General features: G+C 39.0%; 1 protein-coding gene across 3 annotated transcripts in view; it reads left to right on the top strand.

The window, feature by feature from the left end:
• TMEM108 (transmembrane protein 108) overlaps window positions 1-23,526 on the top strand; it is a 252,658-nt gene that overhangs the window by 144,955 nt on the left and 84,177 nt on the right. For all 3 annotated transcript variants that reach the window (XM_071804877.1, XM_065832971.2, XM_065832969.2), the window contains exon 3: window positions 20,682-20,763. In XM_071804877.1, coding sequence (XP_071660978.1) covers window positions 20,724-20,763 — 40 coding nt within the window. In that variant the 5' untranslated portion in view covers window positions 20,682-20,723. The remainder of the gene's footprint in view (window positions 1-20,681; window positions 20,764-23,526) is intronic.

The raw sequence follows: 23,526 nt of genomic DNA, 5'->3' as shown, positions 1-23,526 counted from the left end.
GTATTTACCATGAATTCTGAGAGGGAGACAAAACCACGTTTTCTTTCAAAGTGGTTTTGTTGTTAGCTCCCTAATATGTTTTCTCTCCTGCATAAACACATATCCCATTACCTTGGTTACCCTTCCTTATGCAATGTCCAGTCGTAAACAAGCAACTTTTGTTCAGTAGTCAGCATGTATCCTGTATCCAAGTTACAACAGGTCTTTCTCATTATGTCTTGTAGAAATATTTTCTTCTGGTAAATGTTCACTTTTAAAATGTGAACAATGTGTCTGCTGGGGAGGCTATTCAAACATTATCCCTGGACTAAGACTTTTAGTTCAATTATGGGTCAGGTTTTGAAGAGTAAACATCATGGGAGCCTCTATCTTATTGTCATCTGTGCTTTTGGATTGCAGAAATTTCTATCTCATTGAACACACAAATTGCTTTTATTAATAGGAGTTAGGTATTTGAGTCTGCTCTTTAGACACAGCTTTTCAGGTATCTTTCCCTTCCACTTTTAATTCATGTAGTTTTCTATTTACATTTCATATGTGCTGTTAAGTACTATTATCTAGGAGCACAAAATCACTGGTTGTCGTTATTCTTATTTGGCTTGGCCTTAACAAAACAGCCTTTCCCTGAACAGAGGAACACAGACCTGGAATCCAGTTCCCCTCTGCCTCAGCTCCATTTAAAAAATTAAGAGTGTTTTATTCCACTACTGCAGTCTGAAATTTTTGCTGTGCAGTGACTGTCTTTGTATTTCCAGTCTGAATGTGTTCACAGCCAACTCACACCATGTTCTCACCTGTGCCATCCAGCACATTCCCGTGCTCCCAGGTGAGGTAGGTGAAAGCATCCTTGCAGAGTGTTATAGCTGAGTTAAAGACTCTGAGCAAAAATTAATTTCTTGGGTATCTGAATGTTGTCTTGTCTCACTGAGAATAATCTTAGTGCCTTCCAGAAAGGAGATGGCTGGTTGCTTTTTCTCAGACCTGTTGGTGCAAACTAATATTGGAGTTTGCTTTCTGTAATTTACAGCAGTATCTTTTCCCCCAAATACTTGAAATGTACCTCTAGTTTCTAAACTACAAATCTGGACTTGCTGCTCTAGCTTTGAAACAGATGATGGGATGGTCCCCTCTGAATGCAATGCTACCAAGGAAGAAACAGCTACAAATAGTATAACTTCTGAAGTAAAGCACTAGAGATAATTAACCATAACAGTATAGCAAATCAGTGTGGCACTTAAGGGCATGACAAGGACCATGAAAAAGAAAGGCAATAAATTATATGGTGAGAAATGCTAATTGATCATTGTCTGCAATTTCAAAAATTGTCTCCAGATCCCATTTTGGTATTTCTTATGGACTGAAAAGCAAGTGCAGAACTGTACTGATTGTGACAAAGCAGAAGCATGAAAGCTAGAGAGAGACATGGGCTATTCAGACACCAAATTTCTGTGAAGTTATTCTGTCTGGCAATATGTTTCCCGGTGTTTTGCCTATCTGTTTTGTAAGTGGCCAGCTCTACTCAGCCTACTTGTCTTGGAAGACTGTTTCATAACAGAATGAGTCTGGATACTGTGAAATCCTTTATATTTTCCCTATATTTTGTCGATCTTAATTTGTCTTAATTCTTTCTACTTCTACCATCTCTATACTTCATGTGTCTATACGGTATTTATCCATTGCCTATTAAAATTGTCCCTCGTAGATAGCTTCATGAGCTGTTTGATCAACTTTAATCCCTGAACTTACTTCAGTGCTAGCATCCATTTAGCAATACTGTGCCATGGACTAAGTAACATTTTATATGCAGTTGCTCTAGACATAGTGGGGAAGAATCTCATACCATGTTCCACTGCAATACTCACTTGGAAAACAAAATGTTTTTTTTTAAGCTAAGTCACTAGTCATAGACTCTGGAAGCCTTAGTTTGATTTCTGACCCTGCTTTGAGTACCCAGATCTGATTTTTGGACTAACCAGTTAGTCTGAAATCTATCTCACTATGTCTTTGTTCTCTAAAAAAAGGCCTGTTCACTCGAAGCAAGGCATCTAGGATTTCCATGTCATCACTGAGGGGAGATGACCACCTGTGGGTAGTAAGCTATCCTATTTTAAGATAGGGCTCCATACCAATTTTGTTAAGACAAGATCCATTATCACCCAGGGAGACCCTGTCTTTTTTTGCATTGATTGAAAAGGAGCTTATGCAAATAGCTTACATGAGATTCTTAATTTTTAAATGGCTAAAAAAAGGGGAGGTGAGCTTTACCTCAAGTCTGCTGGTAAACTGGATAATAATTCCTCCAGAAAACCATGGAGTCTTGCAAAGCAAGAATTAATGTGCATGAGTCTTGCATTGGTAGAGAGGAATAGCAACTGATGATGTCAAAACCATATTTGCAGCATTTCTTGAAAACTTGTGTGTGATGTGCTGCATTGTATACTGTTACTGTTGATTTTTTTGTTGTTAGTTCATTTCCAATGTTTTCTTCTTCATCTGTAGAACGTTTTATCCTGTAAATGCATAGTACGTTTCTTCCAGGGTCTGTTTTCCACACAGAGCTATTACTTTACCAGGAGGAGGGTTTTCTGCCTGTTAATTGTCCTTTGACAATGTTTTGCAGACCAGTCTGCATTGACTTTGCTCCTGGCTGCCCCAAAAACACAACCTCGAATGGGAAGCCCTGTAGCTGTCTTAGCTATGCTTGATCCAATAAGCTAGGGGTGTCAAACTGATTTTCACTGGGTGCCGTATCAGCCTCGCTGTTGCCTTTAGAGGGCAGAGTGTAATTTTAGGACTGTATAAATGTAACTGCTCCTTCAGCAAAATGATTGCCCTTATCTACAAATGGCTGTGCAGATGTAACACAGATGTTTAGAGTGCCTGGGATTGCAAGCTCTAGGCTCCTTTGGGAGATAACTCTTTATATGTACATGTTATCTAGGAACAACGGTTTCCATCATTCCCAAACCCTGAAGCTGTTTGAAACTCTGTCTTGCACATGATGAAACTGGGCCTGCATGTGCATTCAGGATGCTTTTATGGCCTATATGCAAGGTGAGAGCACACTGTGCTATTGACTGGAATAATCTCATCACATGTGGGGGCTTTAGAGGCACCTACCAGTCATCTACAGTAGCTGTAGTCTTTCTTGACTTGCTGTAGGCAAACTATTGGCAACACAAAAGACCTTCAGTTAGCTCAGCTGCTTTGCCTCTGTGGGCCTGTGCTTAATATCTCTGACAAAATGTGCATACGTTTTTACCCGTGAATTGCTTGGTTCAACACTGTCCAGAGATCTCAGGCTTTTAATGGTTATATGTAGGTCTCTCAGTCAAGAAATGGAGCAAGAAGATATCTGCCTGAGTTTTAAAGTTATGTGTTTTGATTTATTCTTTCCACTTAAATCATTAGCCAGCAGGCTACAGAATCGGTCTGTGTCTCTCATTTTGCCCTGCTATAGCTGTTCTGCTTCCAATAAATAGTTCAGTGTTGATAGTCAGAGAGGGCCAGAGAAACCGACTCTGTCACTTAGTGGACAGGGCACTCACATTACACATGGTAGACTCAGGTTCAAGCCTTTGCTGGTTTTGTGTCTTAATTATTTATACAAAATGGAAAAATACCTCTAGCACGGCAGTGAGGAAAGTCTTATATTAGAGTACTCCACTGAGTGATGATTAGAGTCCTTAGCTAGGTTGTGGGTAACTATCTTAACCACCAAACTACAGGGTGGAGCCTTATTTTTCTGTGGGAAAAAAAAAGTCAAAAGGATGTTTTTTCATCCAAGAAGAGTGGGAAAATGTCGGAAACAAACAGGAGATTGGGGTTGGAAACATGTGGAAACATGTAACTGGTCTCACTGAAAAACACCCTCATATACACCATCAGAAAGTGTTAACATCATATGCTACTCTTCAATTTTGCATTTCTACAACTGACAAATCAGAGAGTTCAGCAACGCTGCATCAGCTCTGCTATCCCTGCAGTATTCTAGGCCTGTGAACTGAGGCATTAAAGAGCAAGCCAAAAAAACTTTAATTCCTTGTTTAGGCAACGATTCTCCAAAATGCACAAGTAGGTGAAACTGGAGTAAGAAATTACATAAACTCCTTGAATTTGCAGTTTATGGCTGGTGCCATTCCAAAGTCTAGAATAAATACAGAGAACGTGTACACACTGTAGGTTCACATATACTCATAGTCCTCCTACTGACATATATAATGCTGTTTGCATGGTCAGCCTGCTATAGGAGCAGTCAGTTGTCAGTAAAAGTGTCACAAAGCCTAAGTAAGATAAATCTGGATATATGGGTCTCATCTGCATTCATAACACAATGAGAAAGACTGACAGTGATGAAGATGTAAGGGATGGAAGCTTGCAGAATGCAGCTACGGTGCGCTAGGTTACTTAGGCAGCCTAAAGGTAGAGATGTCCTGTTTCTTCCCAAATTCATGATAAGAATGATTGTTCAGAGCTGCAGTTGATTCATGGATAATGCAGAGTTAGTGTATTTTCTGTGAAATGCAGAGAGAACTGGGTCATATGGATAAGTTATTAGGGAGCAGGAACACAAGTTTTTATTTCCAAGTGGAAAATAAAACATTTGCATTACCCTCAAAGAGTCTAATATTGACCTTTACCAACAGCAGAGCATCAGCTTCAGTGGACCACTGCTTTTTGTGACTGTGCCTGGTTTATAGATCCCATGGGTTGTGATCACTGTGACAGATCCCATTGTTCTTTGGTGTGAGATGTTCTGTTTTCTCAGGAAAACTTAAATTATTTATATCGAGTCAGTGTTCCTCTCATCTCTAACAGACTGCACCAGAATAGCTCTTTGCATAATTCCATGTTCATTTAGCATTTTGGTGAAAAGCAAGTGAAAAAGTTTTGTTCTACTGTGTTACAGCATGCTCAGTTGTAGTCCTACCTGGTGGGAACAGATGTATCTACTTCTCCTTCTTCAGAAATGCCTTGCAGGGCTTTGAGACTTGAAATGGCCTATTATCTATCAAATAACAGATGTCTTCACAGATTAGCCTCTGTGAGTAAAAACACAATCACACCGCACAAAAGATGGTGATTAGCTAGTTGAATAACAATGGGCAAACTCCAATGCAGATGCACAGGAAACAAGGAAAGGATCAGACACTTATATTTCTTTTTTTCCCGAGTTCATTATGTGCATTCATTTTTTTACAATGGCATCTTAATGTTAAAGCTGCGATTATGCAGCTTTCTGTTTAAAAGCTTCTAACTTATGATGTTTCAAATTAAAATAATGCATTAATATTTCCTCCAATTGCATGGTAATAAGAGTTAATTCAGTTTGCACACAATTAATGCATTTGTTGCAAAAGTATTCTATATGTTATTAAGTCCATTTTAGTTAATTTCTTTAAATGTTTTTCAGTTAAAGACTTGTATTGCTGTCTTTCAATATGAATGAAATTGAAGAGCTCTGCAATGATAACTTGTGTAAATCATAATACACCTCTGAGTGTATGATTCAACAAAAGCCAGATAAAAGTTTTGCTTGCATAATTTGGAGGGAAGCACATGAAGAATTGGATGCATTCATGTACAGGACTTTCCCTACATGATATTTTGATTGCTTCCTTGAAAACATTCAAATTCCTGATGTGGTTTAGTGGGTCAGAGTCTTCCTGAGTGCAGAACAGGACAAACAAGGACTCTGTTGACCTTGAGTCTGGTAAAGGTTGCCTGATCCCTCACTCAGTAAAACCTCTTTGGTACCATTCAAAGTAAAATTTTGTAACAGTGAAAATTTCTGTTAAAGTTTCAAGCTGCATATTTTTTGTTTCATTAAAAATAGTTCAGTCCCTGAGAAATAAGCATACAAGAGGGGGGATCATATTTCATTAAGTTACAGTACCTTCTATTATTTTGTGGGACTTCCATATCATAGATCAGGAGATTGAAATTTATCAGGGAGAGAGGAGGATGCATGACAAAAACTAGAGAGGGGTTTCTTGAGTGGGAGTAAAGTTTAAAGATTTTTTGCATTTTAGTGGAAATCTGCCAGATTGGACTGCACACTGGTCTGAAAAATCCTTGTCTACATACATTTCTTTGAAGTTTTACAGCTCAGCTCTCCTAGGATTTTGTCAATAAGGGTGTTTGTTGCAGACTATGGATACAAAGGTTGTGACTGTGTTCCAGGTGGTTGACTCAGGTTTGGAAGTGATTAAGAAAGGACAGGGCTGGCAAATGGTCCCATGTAAGGGAAACATGGTGTGAGACCAAGAGGTGAATATGTGGAAATAAAGTGGTGAGACACAGAGAGTAGGAGCAAGAGGAACTGAGGAGGAATAGGTGGCACTTTTAAGAAGGGATGAAGATAATAGGCAGGAGAAAGAGAGATGGACAGGATTCTGGCAGAAGAGACCAGACTAGTAATAACACAAGGTCAAGTGTTAGATCAGGTGTTACAAGTCTGGGCTGAGGACCTAAAGGCTCCAGTTCTCTGGAGAAATGTGTGACTGTCAGTAGGGCTATACGATACAATTTCTGAGTTAGTGTATTTTTCCTCATTTTCCTTCTTTTTCAAAAAAACAAGCGAAAACAATAAGCACCCTGTGTAAGTTACATTTAAAAGCATGTTAAGGGTGCAAAGCAGAGCTCCCTTAAATAAGGATAGATTTCAGTCAACACTACTCAGATGAATCAATATTTTATTTTATCTTAGGAGTTCATTATGTCACCCCTTCCTCCCATAACTGTACATCATTCGCTTCCAGCTTTGAAGCCAGAGTTATTAATTTCCTGGGGAGCACTTCTGTGGCTCTCATTATTGCAGCATCTGAGTACTTTACAAACATTAATGAATTTATCTTCCCAATATACTGATAAGGTGAAATGACATTATGCACCAGGGAAAATGAGGCACAGAAGCATAATGTCAAGAAGGGACATTTAATTTAGATACCAAATGTGAGATGTTTGTGCCTTGTTTTTCCAGAAACAGCATTTGATCACCCTTTCTTTGTTCTGGAGTTGGCTTTTGCTGAGTCCATCACAGTTGGAATTGCTCCACGCTCCCGCAGATCAGAGTGCAGGTGTTTCATGCTCTGCTCTAAATAAACACAGAAGATGCAATTAATGACCGTCTGCGCGGAGTTTGGTTTTTGTGACTTCCTTGGCATTAGTCACAGAGGCAGATAGAGAATCCAGTTCCCCAGGGCAGCTTTCGGCTGCCGCAGGCACGGCCATCGTGGTTCTCCAAGCCATTACCTCATTCTTTTTGGACTGTCTGGTGCCTTTATTGCTGAGGTAGAGACACAGGGAGCAGCAGGTTCCTTCCTGATGTGACCTTGCCTTACTGCATGTGTGTGGTCAGTCCTTGCTCTTACACTGAGTGAGGCTGCATAGTAGACAAAAACGCCAAGTATATGAGTTTATTGTTTGGATTGTCACAGTGTGTATGAACCGCAGCCTGTGCAGACTTTTGCACTGCAGAGGCAGATGCACCAAAAGGGCTCTCACTGCTTCTCATTGATTCCTGTCTTTTGTAACTCCACCGTGGCAATTTTAGCACACAGGAGTGGGGGCTCCTGAAGGAAGAGTGAAGCTGCAGATTTATTTGAAAATCTGTGGGCTGCCTAAATGCACAGTTGCATGAGCTCATAATGGGAATGAGGCGAGAACCATGTAACACAACAGACCCATGGTTGTGCATCTCCCATCTTCCATGCTTGCAAGGCTGAACTGGTGGCTCAGAAGTGAACTGCACCCAGAAGAGACGACACTTTTTACAGGCTACAGAAGCAAAACCATGGTGCAATCAAGCACGGCATGGAGAAGGCCGTTTTCTGTTTCCCTGAAAGACTTTTCTTTAGTGGGAAGACAGAAGGGCAGAAAGATTAAGAGGTGGTTTTGAGAAGCACAGATGGGAGTTAGGCTCCATTAGCTTTCTGTAAAAGAGGGGAATCTCACTGAAGTTTGTACCTGCAAAAATCCTTCTGTAAGGATCCAATGTCCTCCAGATCCTCTCTTGTGCTGTTTAATACTTTACACAAGGCCATTCTTCCCCTTTTTCCTTAATAAATTAATTTTCATATTCAAAATCCACTTTAATTGTGTTGTGCAATGACAGAGTCACTGGAAGTACTCTGGGTTTGCATTTGTCAGCTCAAAACATAGTTTAGCCCATGTTAGTTGCAATGTAGGAACATCTGACACACCTGAAGTTATACTCATTGCATGTTGGTTGAGTTGAATCCTTCAGGTAGATATTTATTTATTAAATCCACCTATCTAATGTGCAGTCCCAGGGATTCTTTATTCTGTTCCTGCCTATGCTGTTTCTTGCCTCTGTTAGAGAAAAAAAGAACAGCCTTAAAGCCATGGCTTTTGTTTGCACTGTTTTGCGTGTCCTGAGCCAGGTGCTGGGGTCTTTACTGAAGCAAAGCTCCTGCCAGCGCCAGTGTGTTTCACCTGAGGAAGAACTTCATGTCTCTGGGTAGTAAATGAGAGTTTTCACTAACCTATTAGAATAAATGGTGCATCTGAGCATAATCTCACTTGATAGCATGATGTGTTTTCAGGTTCTGCTGTTTGAGATTTCCCATATTCTTTCATATGCATTTGCTTCTGGTTTACCTACACACATATACATATCAGTGTTTGAACCTTTCGAAGGAGGGAAGGTGAGCTGTTTAGGCAATAGCAGTCTTGCTGGCTGCAGGAAGCAAAAAGGAAGAAAATAAGACATGCGGTGATTGGTGTGCTAAATCCTTTCTAAAGCTACAGACCTGTCATGTAGAACTAAATCTCAGATAGTGCCAGGTTAATGCTGGATGTGCCCCTATCTCTCCTCTTGCCTTCAGTCTGCCTCTCCAAAGCCTGAAGTTGTTGACATCACGTTGACACAGAGCAGGGCATTATTATTCAGAGTTGCATAAAAAGTGAATTTATATTGAGTAAAACCAATAAGCCCCAGTGCTCTGACATTTAATTTTCTTGGATACTTTTCCTATTGAATCAGGCAGGACCACATAGATTTTCAAATGAAGTGCAATGTTTGCACTACAATAATCTCCCATGGACAAGAATGAATAATTTCAAAATTACCAAGAGCCTATTTCGTGTCACATCCTTCCAAACCTACATTTTTATGAACCTATATTTCTGTTGGATGCCATGTGAAATTTTCATTTTATTCCCATCCACTGTGTCAAAAGGGTGTACAAAATATTTTTCTATAAATGGGGTTGCTATTTATGACTGGGTCAGTGGTTGGCAGTCCCCTGTTCTTTCTGAGGCCACTTTTTCCTTTGACATCAAATCCTGGGGCTGAAATTTGAGGATAAATAAATGGTGTCCCTTGAACTAGACAGAGTCATAATAAACTCTCAGATGAAATGTCAGGTCTAAGCAAGTATACTCTTCGACTTTGTGGTGTGTGTTGATCAGTCCTTCAAAGCAGAGCAGTCATATGTCAGAGATCACTTTATCTCCCTTCTCTTCTTACCATATTGAATGTCTGATTATGTAGGAGAGGTAGTAAATGGCTCTTGTTAAAAGGAGGTTTAACCAGGGAGACATAGGTCAAGACATCATCTTGCTTTCTGTGGCATATGACTGTGTACATGCATTTATGCATCCATCCATCCAAATCTACCAAAGGTGCCTCTGTTCTTAAAGCATGAGTTATTATAATTTCATATGAGAAGCTACTTCAGAGAGACTTAGTCTTTGAAGTAACAGACACTATTCCAAGATGAATGTGTGCTCCAAAGTAGCTGCGTAAAGAAACGAGCAAAGGGTTTTGTTGGAATTGCCCCAGAACTGACACCCTGTCATGGGGGCAAAAGGATCTGGCAAGGCACACAAGGAGGTCTTAACAAATCCCAACCTTTCGTGTTTGTTAATTGTACTGATATTTTTACTAAAATATTGTTACAGACCATGTTGTTTTAGTTAGGAGTTTATGCTCTGTTAAAAAAACCCAACAGTATGGGTTACAGTTAAATAGGGTTACTGTTAAATATATTAATTCACTGTTGAGACTGAATGGTTAAGAATTCAAAAGGCAGTTATGCTTTCCTACTGTGCTTTTTTCAACTATAATAAAATGTTTCTTTCAATCTTAGGTACTAGTATGTGTGTATTATAACCTGTCATTGTGAAATTAGATCCTTATGCCATACTTACACATTATGATTAGAGCTGGTTCAAAGCATTCCACTGCAAACTGACATGGAAATATTTTTAAACGAATATTTTAATGGTAAATTTAATATGATTTTCTTTTCACTGAAAAGAAAAAGGGGAAATGCTATGTAAGTTTATTATTTTTTTCCTCTTTTCTCTTTTGTTCTTCCCTTTATCACTGGGAGAAGGATTCTAGTATAAATAGGGAAATAAGGAAGGACAAGCAGAAAAGATAGCCATAGTCTGCTCTATACCTACAGAAGCAAACATACACGTGCAAATCAGAATTGCAATTGCAATAAAGAATGCCTTGCTTTTTATTTAATTATTTTGGCAGCTGAGCTGTTTATGTTCTTGATTATGCAATCTTGTTTGATACAACAGAGTGGGCCGCAGCCGAAATACACTGGTGAGGCACTGTGACCTGATTCAAAGCTCTTGTTCCTCACCCATCATATGTTTTCAAAAAGGCTGTTTTTGTGGATTGGATTCAGCATCCTATGGAGTCCATAGAGCACTGTGTTGATGTCCTTCACCAGCAATTATTTCCTCAGTATTTGGTAGGTCTATACTAGCTAGGGTTCTGGGAGACAAAGCGGAACATATGGATCATGGGCTGGGCTCGTCTGTACTTATCTTAGATCAGGTCAGTTGAAATCCACCTAGAGATAGAGATGGGCCAAAACTTAATTACCCTATCTTGACATTTTTCTTCTTGTAGTATAACCCTTGACCTTCTTAATCTTTACAGTCTCTTGAGGGAAGTTAGTAAAAGGGACCTTCTTTACTGTTAAAGTTTTCAAAGCTTAAACCCAGTTTGTGAGTTTTGGTGTTGTTTTTTTTTTTTTGGTCAATACAATTACATGCACTTCCCTTCCTTAGCTCGCATCTTTAGTTCACTGTAAATCAGATTATGTTGATGCACAATATTGAGCCTCCTTTGTGGTGGTTTATTAAGGGTTATTTGTTTAGCTCGATAATTGTGGTGTTACTAAAGGGACGATGATCTTGCAGTTAAAATGTTAGATTGAGATGTTTCCATCTCTACTACAGATTTTCTTTAAAGTCATCTACTGACAGTGTAAGAGTGTTTTCAGTGGTACAGTACAGGGGTGTTTGACAGCAAGGCACTTGCTCGCATTTCGGAATACGCAAGCATCTTGATGAAACTGGTATTTTGGCCTAGATTTCAGGCATGCTGCACATGCATACTCCACTTTGTTTACCGTTGATGCTTTCCATTCTTGAAAATCTGACCCAATCAACCAACCTCAGGAATACAGTACCATAAGAGGGAAAATACTACCTTCTCTTTTGCGTTCTTTTTTCTTTCTCTGCTTGCAATATTTACATGTAATCAAGCTGAATGTGAAAAGCATGATTTGAGCTGCTTCACAAAACCTCCACCCTTTTCTGACTCTCCAGTGTTTATTACAGTGCAGGCAGAGCGATTTGCTTGCTTGTTGCTTACACTGAGTCTTTTTTATTGTGTATCCTACACAGTAGAAACAAGGGAACACTTTAACACAGCTGCAGAGATGTTACCCCCATAAACGGTGAGATCCTTGTAGCTGGAGAGAATACTCTGTCGGATTCCTTTCTACAGACATTGGCATCCTATTTTTCAGTGTTATGAGCTGAAATCAGTGGTGGACATTCAGCTGTCTGAAACTTGACAGAGGCGAACAGCCCCATGTAAGGGATGGGTCTCCTTCCAACAGAGACGTTTTAAATAGGTCACAGGCATCAGGCTTCAGAGGAGCCAATCTACCTGCCGTCAACAGCAGAATTTAGGTGAGTAAATCAAATGTCAGCATCCACGTTGTGGACAGCGTGAGGCAGGAGAGATGCCGTGGGAGATCCTCCTGGGAAAACACACCATCACAAGAGTGATGTGGAAGCAGAGCTTGTTTCTACATGTTCCCTGCTGTGATCAACAAAGAACAAAAAACTGTATTTTCTTTCGTTTCCCAGAAGTTGCAGGTATATCTTAACTAGTGAAGTTTTGTATGCCAATAAAGTCTCTTAGCAGGAGAGCTTACAATGATTATGAAGTTTTCCTGTCAAAGAGCGAACAATTTACACAACTGAATGCTTCCTGGGCATAGTGCAGCATGTGAAATTTTCATCATGAACTTGATATGTTAAAAAATTTTATTTGGTTTGGGTTTCATAAGACCCATAAAGAAAATTTTGAAAAATTACACAACTTAGACTTTAAGCTATCAGATTTTTAAAAAACAATAATAATTTTAAAAAGTATTTTCAAGAGGACAGTTCTTTTCACTACGGACTATTTCCATGTAGCTTTCTTGACCCGGTTGTTTCACATCTTTTTAAGTTGCAATGCGAAAGATGGTCCTCCCCAAAACTCAGATAAATTGGGCTCTTATTCTTCAAACAGTTAGTAAAAATAGCATGTTTCAAGCTGTGCCATAAAATTACAATATCAGAGATAAGTTTCAAGTGGCCATTAGTAACTGAAAAGAAAGAATCATAATGGCAATATTTATGTAGCTAGATCTTAACATATTATTATTAGTTTTCCAGTTGAAGTAAATTTACAAAGCACATATTTGCATTTGTGAGGTATCCTGAAAGAGGTTTGAATGACTCAGGCATGTGTTTTATGTCTTGTATTACTACTAGGTAATAGAGCTCTTCATGTTATTCAGGTAGCAGAAGTTACTTCCTCCACCTGGAAAATGGCACCCGGCTGCTGTGACTAGAAAAAAAAATGCCTTTTTAAGCAACAGAAGACAAACGGGCACCCAGAAGACCTTCTGTGGCAATAGATTTCTTGTAAAATAAGTTTCTCGTTGCATTCTGTAGTGCCTTAAAATAACTGTCACAGTTGAGTGTTAGGTTGTTGCAGAAAATAGACACTGCCGTGTGGGACTGTCTTTCAACTATGTGTAATAATGTGCTAATAGTAACCAGATGGTTAATAAATTTGGAACTAATTGGCAGAAGTAGAAAAGTATTCTTATGTGTGGCATAACTGCAACAACATAATATCTAACTAATAAACAATGTAGATTAAGTAATATTGTAGGACACAAATAGAGCAAAGGAACTTCTATTACATAAATGCTACTGGATCCAAATTCAACCATATAAAAGTTTTGAAATGCACATGAGACTCTCGTCTCACCACCTCTAATGTCTATTAATGACCATATTCTAATAATTCCTATAGCTGCAAAGTCAGTGTGATCCTTATGAAGATATCAGCTTCTCAGAGCTCCACAGAGATGAATGATGAAGAGGAGAGGCTTCTTTTTATCTCTTTATTTTACAAGTGGACAGACAGACACACACAGAGTCATGTCTGTGTACCCATAGGAATAAGAAGCAAGTCGAACAATTGATGCTCAGACTTCCCTCCCACTGGAGTTGCCTTCTAAATTATTTGCTAACGATAGATAATTAAGAACAAAATCAAGAAATAGTCTCTTGCACTATCGATGGAGTGTGAAGGACAGTCAATAGCCTAGTGCTTTATAGTTACTCCAGTCTGCACCTCTGGAACTTCGCAGTTCTAATCAGTCAAGACAGTAACCCTGTCTGTCACAGCTTTTCCAAAAAGGTCATGAGACTCAAGCTTGTTGGAGGGCAGGCACACATCAAAGCAGGGAAATCTCACATTAAATGACCTTTCATTTACACACTGGTGTTTTTCCTCTCAGTTTTTCCTACCCTTTCAACACTTGCCTTTGGCTATTTCTGTGATTGTTCTTAAGTTTACCAAAGACATCAAGGCATTTGATAGCCAAAGGCAACAGCAGTGTTACCTTGCCTTTTCAGACTTAAGTTTTTCCCCTGACCATAGTTACTTGGACATGAGGTTCTTCATGCCCATCTGTTTTAGGACAACGAACCACAAGGATGTAGGCCTTTCCTCCCTCTCTGTTTCATCAACATGGCCCAGGTTCAACAAGTGAATAAAGGAAGACAATGAAGAATGAGTTAGCTGACAATGTTCTACCCTCACCACTCTAATGACAGTAGCCTTTAAGTGATTATCTAGCCCAGGGCTGTTCATGGAGACAGGGTCACAGTTGGGAGGAGACCTGTGGGGACAGAGTCCTTTGAACTATTAGGTTAGCAGAGATGAGGGGACTGGGATTTCAGAAGTTAATGATGAAGTAGGGAAATGGGGCAAGAGGGAGCCATTACTGTCAGGCTGTCCTGCATATCGACACTGCTTTGTGTTTTGTTTTGTGTTTTTTTTTATTTATTTAAGGCCTGATAGGATTGTAGATGCTCTGTACCTGAATGCAAAGAGAGTCTTCAGTTGTCTCTCTCTTTGTTTTCCTGGATCCTATGAGATTCTCTGCTTATAAGTCCGTGTTACATAGGATGCAAGACTTGTATATGCAGAAAAGCGTGCTAGTATCTGTAGCCCAGCTATGGACTATTCCTTAGGCACATATGACAGGTCTACACGATGCCAGAAAGACTGTTTCTGCTCAGCTGTGATATCCTGAGGCTAGACCTACTCTTTGGAGATGCTTGGAAAAAGAGGAGCATACACTTTGAAGGATAATTGTGGAAGCAGATGTGAATTGCTTTTTCTTAGATTTGTAAAGAGGAGTCCATTCCAGAGAGTGCTATAAGATCTCAGTATAAAGGGTACATAAATACCAAAGATGCTGCACTCAGGATCTTACAAAGAAAGATGGTAACGATGGTTTGCATATTCCAAGGAGAAGGAAATAAATCACGGCAGACAACATGGCACATGTTGAACAACACCACATAATTCTTGCTTGCAGGAATCTTATTGCTACAGATTATTCATCTTTTTATTAGTATACCCTGGAGCTTTTTGAGATATAAATTTTGCAAGATAACAGCTGGATTGTGGAAGTAGGCCATTTAGTTAAGAAACACATCATGCAAATGTGAAAACACAAAGTTGCACTTGAGCCTCATGTAGTCAAGAAGGGTACACCTGCTTCCTTTTATGAGGCACACTTGAATACCCTCGAAGTGACTAACAGGTGAAGACCATGGTGGTGGGATTTACGCTGGGTGAGTAACTGCTGGGGGAGTCACTGCTCTCTGGCTTGTAAGTGAGGAGCCTTTGCCATTGCTATCCTGTAAGGCATTTGTTGCACATCACAGGGCAGTATGATACTAAAAGGATCAAGGCTGTGTTTCCTTGATGGAGGATTCAACAATTATTGGAGATGGAAGAGCTTCTGGGTGTGGTCTTCTTTTCCTCTTTCATTTTCTGCAGAACCAGGCATACTGTAGTTGAAATCTGCCAGTGATGTAGCTTTTTCTTCTTTCCAGAATGATCTGTAGAGGAGAGAAGGCAATCAGAAGAGTTTGGGTACTTCGTGGGATGGAAGTGGCGTGTCTTTTGACTGTTTCCTCTTTCCATTAACGTTTTTTCAGCTTCTTTATTTCAGTCTCTGTTTGACAGACTCACGAAGAAAAATGTTTCTCTATTGACCATTAGCTTTGCCTCAATGCTCAGCTTCTGTTCTTCTCCATTTCTTCTTTAATTTAAGACACCGTTCTTATATTTTTTTTCCCCATCGAACATAATGAATGACTGGGAGCTGTCAGCTCTTTTCGACTCTTTTGTCTTCTATTCATCATTATATCTTCATTGTACTCTTTAATTTAGCTGCGATGTTGAGGGGATCACTTACTGTGAAAGACAATATTGCTAGCTGTCCATAGGGATTTCACATGTCTATTCATCATCCTGTGTAAGATAAACTGTATGTGAAACCTTGTGCACTAAAAATGAGAAAACATGTAAGTCCATTTCAGACATGAAATGCTTAGCCAATATTTACAAATACAGGTATCTGAAGCTAGGCAGGTGACACCTTTTCTAGGTACAAATTTCTACTGATTCAACTGTTGAAGATGGGTCTTTCTAAATTAAATTGAAGTACAGACTTGCACTAACTATATTACTTTGTTTCAAGATGTATCAGTAGGTACACCAATATGAATTACAATGTAGAAAAAACCCAAAAGTCATCATTGGACCTTAATTTCCTTGTTTTCAAAGGAGAGACAGTGGATGTTCAGAGTAATTGGGAATATGCCAATTTACTTGGAGACCTAAATATGGATCTAGGAAATTAAGGTTATTTTTTTAAGCTTAATGAAAGATCTGTTGTAACAGATTATTTGTAACAGATAATTCCCTCAAATACACAGAATGGCTTATCAAACACTAATGCACAGTATATTTTAAAATTAATATTTTGGAGAAGTGTACTCCCAAGAGAACTCAGGGAGGTGTTAAAAAATAGAGGGAGAATAAAATGAGTGCAAAACTCAGGTACTCCGATTAGATCTTGGATTATTAAAGTTTAACACACGTTTCCCAAATCTGTTTCTTTCCTGAACTGTTTTTGTTTCCCTTCACTCTTTGTAATTTTTTCTTCTTGTAAATGACAGTTGGTGCATGTAAAACAGGTGGCGATACTCTGGTTTTACATTAATTTGCCCACGGTCAGGAGCTGGTGCTGTGTGTGTCTGCATTTTCCATCTGCATTTGCACAACTCTGCTAATCTATTAGTGCCTAAAACTGCATGCTCAAATACTTAAGAAAACATGCGTTGGTAAACTGGAGTCCTCTCAACTACCACTCACTCTGTATGTAACCTTTCTTGCTTGTGATGAATAAAGGTATTTATTACAGAAGGACTTCAAAATACTTTTAAATGCGAAAGACTACAAAACCCAGGTACTTCCAGGAAAAGAACTTTTGGATTAGGTGTGCCTTCATGGACACGAGATAATACTGTGATGGCTGGACATGGCTTGATAGTCAAAAACGGGGTTTCCTCTATAGCATTTCAAAAGCCTGGCCAGGAATCTTTGCTTTTTCTCCTTAGAAATACAGAAGATTTTCCATGATTCAACTGCTGAAATTAGTATTGTATTTATTTATTAGTATTAGTATTGTATTTATTTGTATATATTGTATTTATTTGCATAATAATAATAATAATAATCATAATAATAATAATAATTATTATGCCCTTCGTTGCCATCTCTCAGAAATGTTGTGGTAGTAAGTGATTGGGTGGTAAGATGGTCCATGAAAATTCAGTGCTGATAATTGTAAAGTCACACACTCAGACAGAAAACAATCCCAGCTCTACATACCTGAGGATGGACTGGATGCCAGATGAGTTACTGCCACTCAGGGATTTGTAGCAGGCAGCTCTATAAACCGCTGAAGTAGAGGTCAGCAGCAGTCAGAAAGGAAAGGAGAATCACAGGCAGAATTGGGAATGGAGTAGAGAACAAACAGGAAATATCACTGTTGTATTTGAAAAACCAATACACAGCCAAGTTTTGATGGCTGCATGCAGTTTTGTTCCCTGCTCCTCCCTCAGATCCAAACTGGAAGGGATGTGTACAACTTAAGGCATGACAATTATCATATGTAGGGTATATCTTCTCTATGGAAGAAACAAAAAGGTGAGAATTCCTCAGCTGGAAAAAGAGAGTCTAAGTGATCTAATGAAAGACTAAAATTGTGTGTGACACAGAGGAGGTAACTTAGGAAAAATTATTGTCAAGTTAAAAAAACATGGGAGCTCAGATACTGTATTCAGCTCAGGGTTGCTGGAAACAGAGCAAGCTATGCCGGGGTGTAAGGATTACTTTACGTTTGTGTTGCTTCGCGTGTTATTTCCTTATGGTCCTGCTAGCAACTAATGTTAAAGACAGGATAATGGGCTTGCTGGAGCTTTTGCCTGGGTAGGTGCAGCGGTGGTTCCTCTGTTCTTACATCACATCTTGATTCAGGCACTTAATGGGATAATGGTTCATCTGCAGCATTGACAGTGGTTGCAAGCAGTCTTTGTCTTTGGAAGACCATTGGTGTGATTTGGCTTCCAAAGGTATACAAATAAATCGCATAAGATTCTCTTGCCTTACAATATCTGTAAAATAAATCCATGGTTTGCATGCATTTCCCATACACAAGAAATAAGGTATTAAAAATTATAGAAAGCTTAATTGCGGTGTTTTCCACCCGTGTTTAAATTTAAATCAATTGGACTTAGATGATTGTAGGTCCTTTCCAACTGAAATATTCCAGTCTAATCTAGTCTATTCTATTCTCCGTAAGTCACACTGAGGACTTTGAAGAAATTAAGAGGTTGTAAACTCACAACAACATTTGTTTTATGTATGTTTACTGAGTTATCATTATAAAATGTATAATTTTATGGCCACATAGTCAAACCAATAAATCTTCTGAGGGTAACAGAAGAACATAGGAAAAGTTTTCCAGTGCTAATCTTTGTTTCTTTTCCCACATGCACACTAGTTCCTGTTTCTTAGCACACGGTAAATTACCCTAAAAGTCCCATCTAAATACATACATACACAAAAGCATACCATTTATTTTAACCACGATGTCAGATTTCACAAGCAAATACCTTTTTATGTTATGGGTAGCATTAACATGGAGATAGAAGAGAAATGTGAAAAAAATTTGGTTCACAGCCAAAAACTGTATCACATCAGAGCTGCCAAGCACAACACAAATTATACAAAGTGAATAATGTGAATTTAGGGTTGCAGTTTCAAATTCTCCCCTTTTTCCATTGTATTTTTATGACTTCCTGTGGGTCAGTGCTTCTAAACCCTGTTTTGACACAAACCTACAAGCAGAGTCCTCAGGGATATAGAGCCTACATGGTCAGTTGCTTATCTGGTTCTTGTCCTGTCCTGCATGTATTTTGATTAATATGTTAATGGATGCTAAACATAGGCTTTTTGTATATGCATCTTTGAAAAGTGTTGTAATAAGCTATATGACATCTATTTATGCATAAAGACTGGTTTTTTTACTGTGTCTGTTACGTTGTTTGGTAAAACTTAAGGAGAAAAGCGGTAAACGGGAGTCCTTCAGCACATTTTCATGATCAAACAGTGGTGTGAGTCTGATTCTGATTTTGATTTAAAAATTCACAGATAATTGCTTTCATTTAGGAGAAAATGCCTTGCAAATACTGACATTTCTGCCAGTTACTCAGATGTTTTTAAGGTCCAGTTTTAAATAGAAAGTTAGGAGAATGCAAAAACCACTGTGTTTGTGTACATAAATTTCTGTATCTAATAACAAAGGTGCTTGGGTTTTGTTACGGAATACAGGCAAGAGAAGTCACGATTCTTTTGGGGCTTCCACATAAAAATCAAACATAGTTTTGTTTTCATAAACTCTTCAGCATTTATTGAGTTCAAAGGTATTATTCATTGATTTGACTTGTTTATTGTATGTCCTCAAGACTGCGTTTTAAATAAGCTTTGGAATATTTATGTAGGGGCATGCTAAAATTACTCAGAAGTGTCCCCAGGATTTCAGAAGGTGAAATTACATTGAACTGAAAACTAGAGGATACTACATGCTTTTTAATGCTGACAAGAGGCATTTTAGGGTGATCTCAGTGTCCTGTCTTTCCAAGTTGGTTATGAATCTTTAGCAAATGCTTTTATATGGAATGAAGATCTCAAATGCTGTGTTGGTTTTGGGTACTCAGTGAGACATTACTCATAACAGTGCCTTGGGACTACATTTGCTTTTCACTTCTGATGTATTTTCCTCACAATGCAAATATTTAATATCAGCATGATTGGGATTTATTTTTTCATGCTATTTTTAAAATTGAAGTGAAAAATATCTGTGACAAATATTTGAAAATACCCTGTGAGGACACAGAAAATGTTATTAGTCACTACCCAAGTGGCCAAAGGCGAGGGGATGGAGTGGTCGCATATTTTTGCCACATTCCATTTTCAGACGGCAGTTACAAGAATTGTAAGATTCTTTCCTACACCAAAATAGTTCAGTTTAGGAGAAAGTTTCCAAGGACACAGAGAAGGTTCTCCAGTTGCTGCAGCTCTAGCTGCAGCCCAGGTAGCCAGTGGGGTAGGTCAGGAGGTGTTAAGAGCTACAACAGCTGGCTAACATGAAGCTAAAAATTACCAGGACAAAGCTGCCCTCTGTGCTACAATTTTAGCACAGTTTGGGATCTCCCCCTTTCAGTACCACTGAAGTTTTGACTGGGAAGAGAGTGGATTTTCTTGTTGTACTTCTTGAGACCTGAGACTCGGGGAGGAGACTCCATACCTGAGTGTCCAGCACAGCTACCTGGTGGTGTCCACATCCCATGTTTGCTCCTCCAGTGAGGACCCTTTCTCCAAACCGAGAAGACTCTTGTGAGATTGGTTTTATCAAATTATAGGCACAACATGAAAGTAATTTTCAGTGCATGTGTTTTTTATACTCTTGAGAATTTTCCCCCTTTTTGGCCACAGCTCTACCCTTCACTGCCAACACGTTGGCAAGCATGGCTAACACAAGCGAAGCGCAGTTAGGCAATTTCCCATTGCTAATCAGTCCAATTTTACTGTGAAACTTTATCTTACCTTGTAATCAACAGGTATAATAATAGAACATATATTTGGTAATAAATCGTTTTCTCCTTCTCTTGATTTTTTTTGACAGAATCATGAATAAACTGGCAGACCAGCAGGACCACATGATACCATGAAGAGAAGCTTACAGGTCCTCTATTGCCAACTGTTTAGTAAGTAAATATTATTATTTTTTTTTCTGTAAGAAAGGAACTATTCAAATCCTTATAGAAAATAGTAATATTTATGCAGGGCACAATTGAGGGAGATATTTAACCACGTGCCTGGAGGAACCATATGGAAGTTAAATTATCTTGTAAGCTGAGCTATTTGAAGATGTATTTAAAAAATGAATTGAAGTATCAGCTGATGCTGCAGAGTCTTGTGCAAGAATAAAAGTGATTTGCTGTGCCTTGCAACTGTAAACACCCTCAGAAAAATGAGGTGTAGAAACAGTGGATGGTGGCTGGAAGAAATAATGTAACATTTTTGTAAAAATGATTTTTGTCAAGTTCTTAGTGGACAAAAGGGATCCATCACACTTGGCACATCTGGTGGCGGTGACTCAATAAAAGATCTGTGAGTGAGGGAAGGGAGCTCCAAACTCACACAGACCTAAATTCTGTGTCACTGCCTGACTAGTTTATTTTTTCAAAGTTTTGGTTTTCAGAAGTGTCCATCCTATATGAAAGTCCGAAAAAAGAGGTGAAATTTAGACTGTGTAGATGGGGGCTGCCTCCCCTGGTTGCGGGAGTAAGGCAAGGTTTTAAGTGTAAACCAGTATTGGCACTGTTCGGGCATTTCTGTAGACTGGCAATTTTCAGTGTCAACATCACAAGCAACAATCTTTCTTCAAAATTTTAGAAATTAAATAAGAATAGATGAAATGTAATTGTAATCACTTGCTGTCATATGTTTTACAAAGGAAATTGCTAATTTACAGTAAGAATCTGAAACTGTTTGTTTAATGTTGTCTCTTCAGCAGAATATCTTGAAGATAACATATTTTCATAGACAATTTTGTAAGGATTTCTCTTATGCTGGTCCAAACAAGACAGAAACTAGGAAATTATGGTTAATATGCATGGAATGAGCAATGCAAGGACTATTACTTTTATTGGCATGTGTTAATATTAAGTCTAACAAATATTTTACAGACTGTTACAGAAATCTAATTAATATTGTATCCTTGCTTTACTCGTTGCCATCAGGGTACCGAGTGAGAGGTTTCTTTTTCTTTGCCAGATTGGCTGTTGTTCCTATTCTTACTTCAGCTTCTCCTATGATATAGGAGAAACTCAGCTGCATCTTCATGACATCTGAGGGGAGACTCCAGAGGTGCACCCAATATAATTTTGCTCTCATGAGCATGAAGCTAGGCCAAATGTGCCCAGATGACCTATCCATTGTGGCAGCGCACCTTTGGCTCCCAGAGGTTGGGTATCTGGCTGGAGGGAAATTTGGGAAGAGCTTCTCAGGGAGGGCTGTGGCCAGAAACCCAGGGCCAGCACTGGGGGCTGTGGTGGCTTTACAGTAGCTAAGGACCCAGAATACTTTGTCACATTTTGACACGTTTCTGCATGTTCAATAGTAATTTAATTCTAAAATTATTTCGGTTGCTGGACCAACATTAGGTTAATTGTAATGAAACTGTGAAACTGAACTGTATGAATACATTTCTACCAACATGATAGGGGAAAAGAAAGAAGGTATACTCTGCATCCAACCTATCACAGTGTTGGGGACTTTCTGTAATTTTCTTTTTAATATCATGCTTCCCTGCTTAGTAGCATTCCCCATTGCTATCCCTGCTGTTTTAAACTGTATTTTTCAGGGTAATATGTTGAAGATCTAGGCAGAAAATAGAGGAACACAGAAAATGAAGAGGGAAGGACTGAGCAAAATATATGAATACACACATAGACGTATATAGTATGGATAGATAGCAATATTGTGAACTCCATGATGTAATTTGAAAAGATGGATTCTGAACATACTGTTTCTGATGACAGATAAATAAACTGCATTATATCTCTGAGTGCAGAAAAGCAGCATACTGAATGTAATTATCATTAACAAATGCAACAGCTGTAGCTATATAAGAGATATTTTGAGCATCTGGAATGAGTCTTTTCCCTGTCTGGTTGGATGGCTGGTCTGCCAGCAGCCTATGGCAAGATGCACCAAGTTACTTAATTCCTTTTAAATCAGCTTTCTTTTAGATGCCCTGTAGGTGTGTTACTTAAGCTCACTTTTTCCCTGGCTACACCACAATACTAAAAACAATCTCCAGAGAGTGCATTCTTCAAGCAAGGAAAAAGAAATTGCTTTAATGTGTTTCTTGTAACTGTTCTTTATGCTATAAGAAGAGCCCGCAGCATGGTCTTATTTGTTTCATTTCCATAAAAGAGGGAAAAATGCTGCTGCTATACGGAGGAGAAAAAGACAAAACCCTCAGACAAAAAGTATTTTCTATTTTGGGTTGATTCACCAGTGTCTTATACTTGCCTGCACTCTTCATCTACAACTACAACAAGTGGGTGTGCGGTGTGCCCTCTCTGATGTGGCAGCATTTTCATCTTGTCTGCTGTGTTACAAGTGATTAGTTGAGGCTTAGGGCTATGGAGAGAAGCACCCTGTGTGTGTACTCTTGTGAGTCAAAAACTAGGATGGCTTGAACGAAGAGTTGGTGTTTTTTGTAGAAGCAGTGATCAGCTGGAGAGACAAAGCTGTCTGTGCTTGCATGAGCATACCTGTGGCTAAGAAATGTAGACAGAAGCAGTTTCATCCCCAGACTGGTGCATTGCTATGGGGCTTGTGACATCTTGGCTGAGTTCCAGCTGTGCCACCGGGCCAGCAGTGGCTGCTTGCCGCTGTGTGTTTGTTTCCACCTCTCTTCATTTGTGCTGCATTCGGCGGCGTCTGTGCAGCGGCTG

Source organism: Patagioenas fasciata, chromosome 2 (assembly GCF_037038585.1).
Source record: "Patagioenas fasciata isolate bPatFas1 chromosome 2, bPatFas1.hap1, whole genome shotgun sequence".
In the NCBI taxonomy this organism is placed as follows: domain Eukaryota; kingdom Metazoa; phylum Chordata; class Aves; order Columbiformes; family Columbidae; genus Patagioenas; species Patagioenas fasciata.
This window is presented reverse-complemented; position numbering and strand designations above follow the sequence as displayed.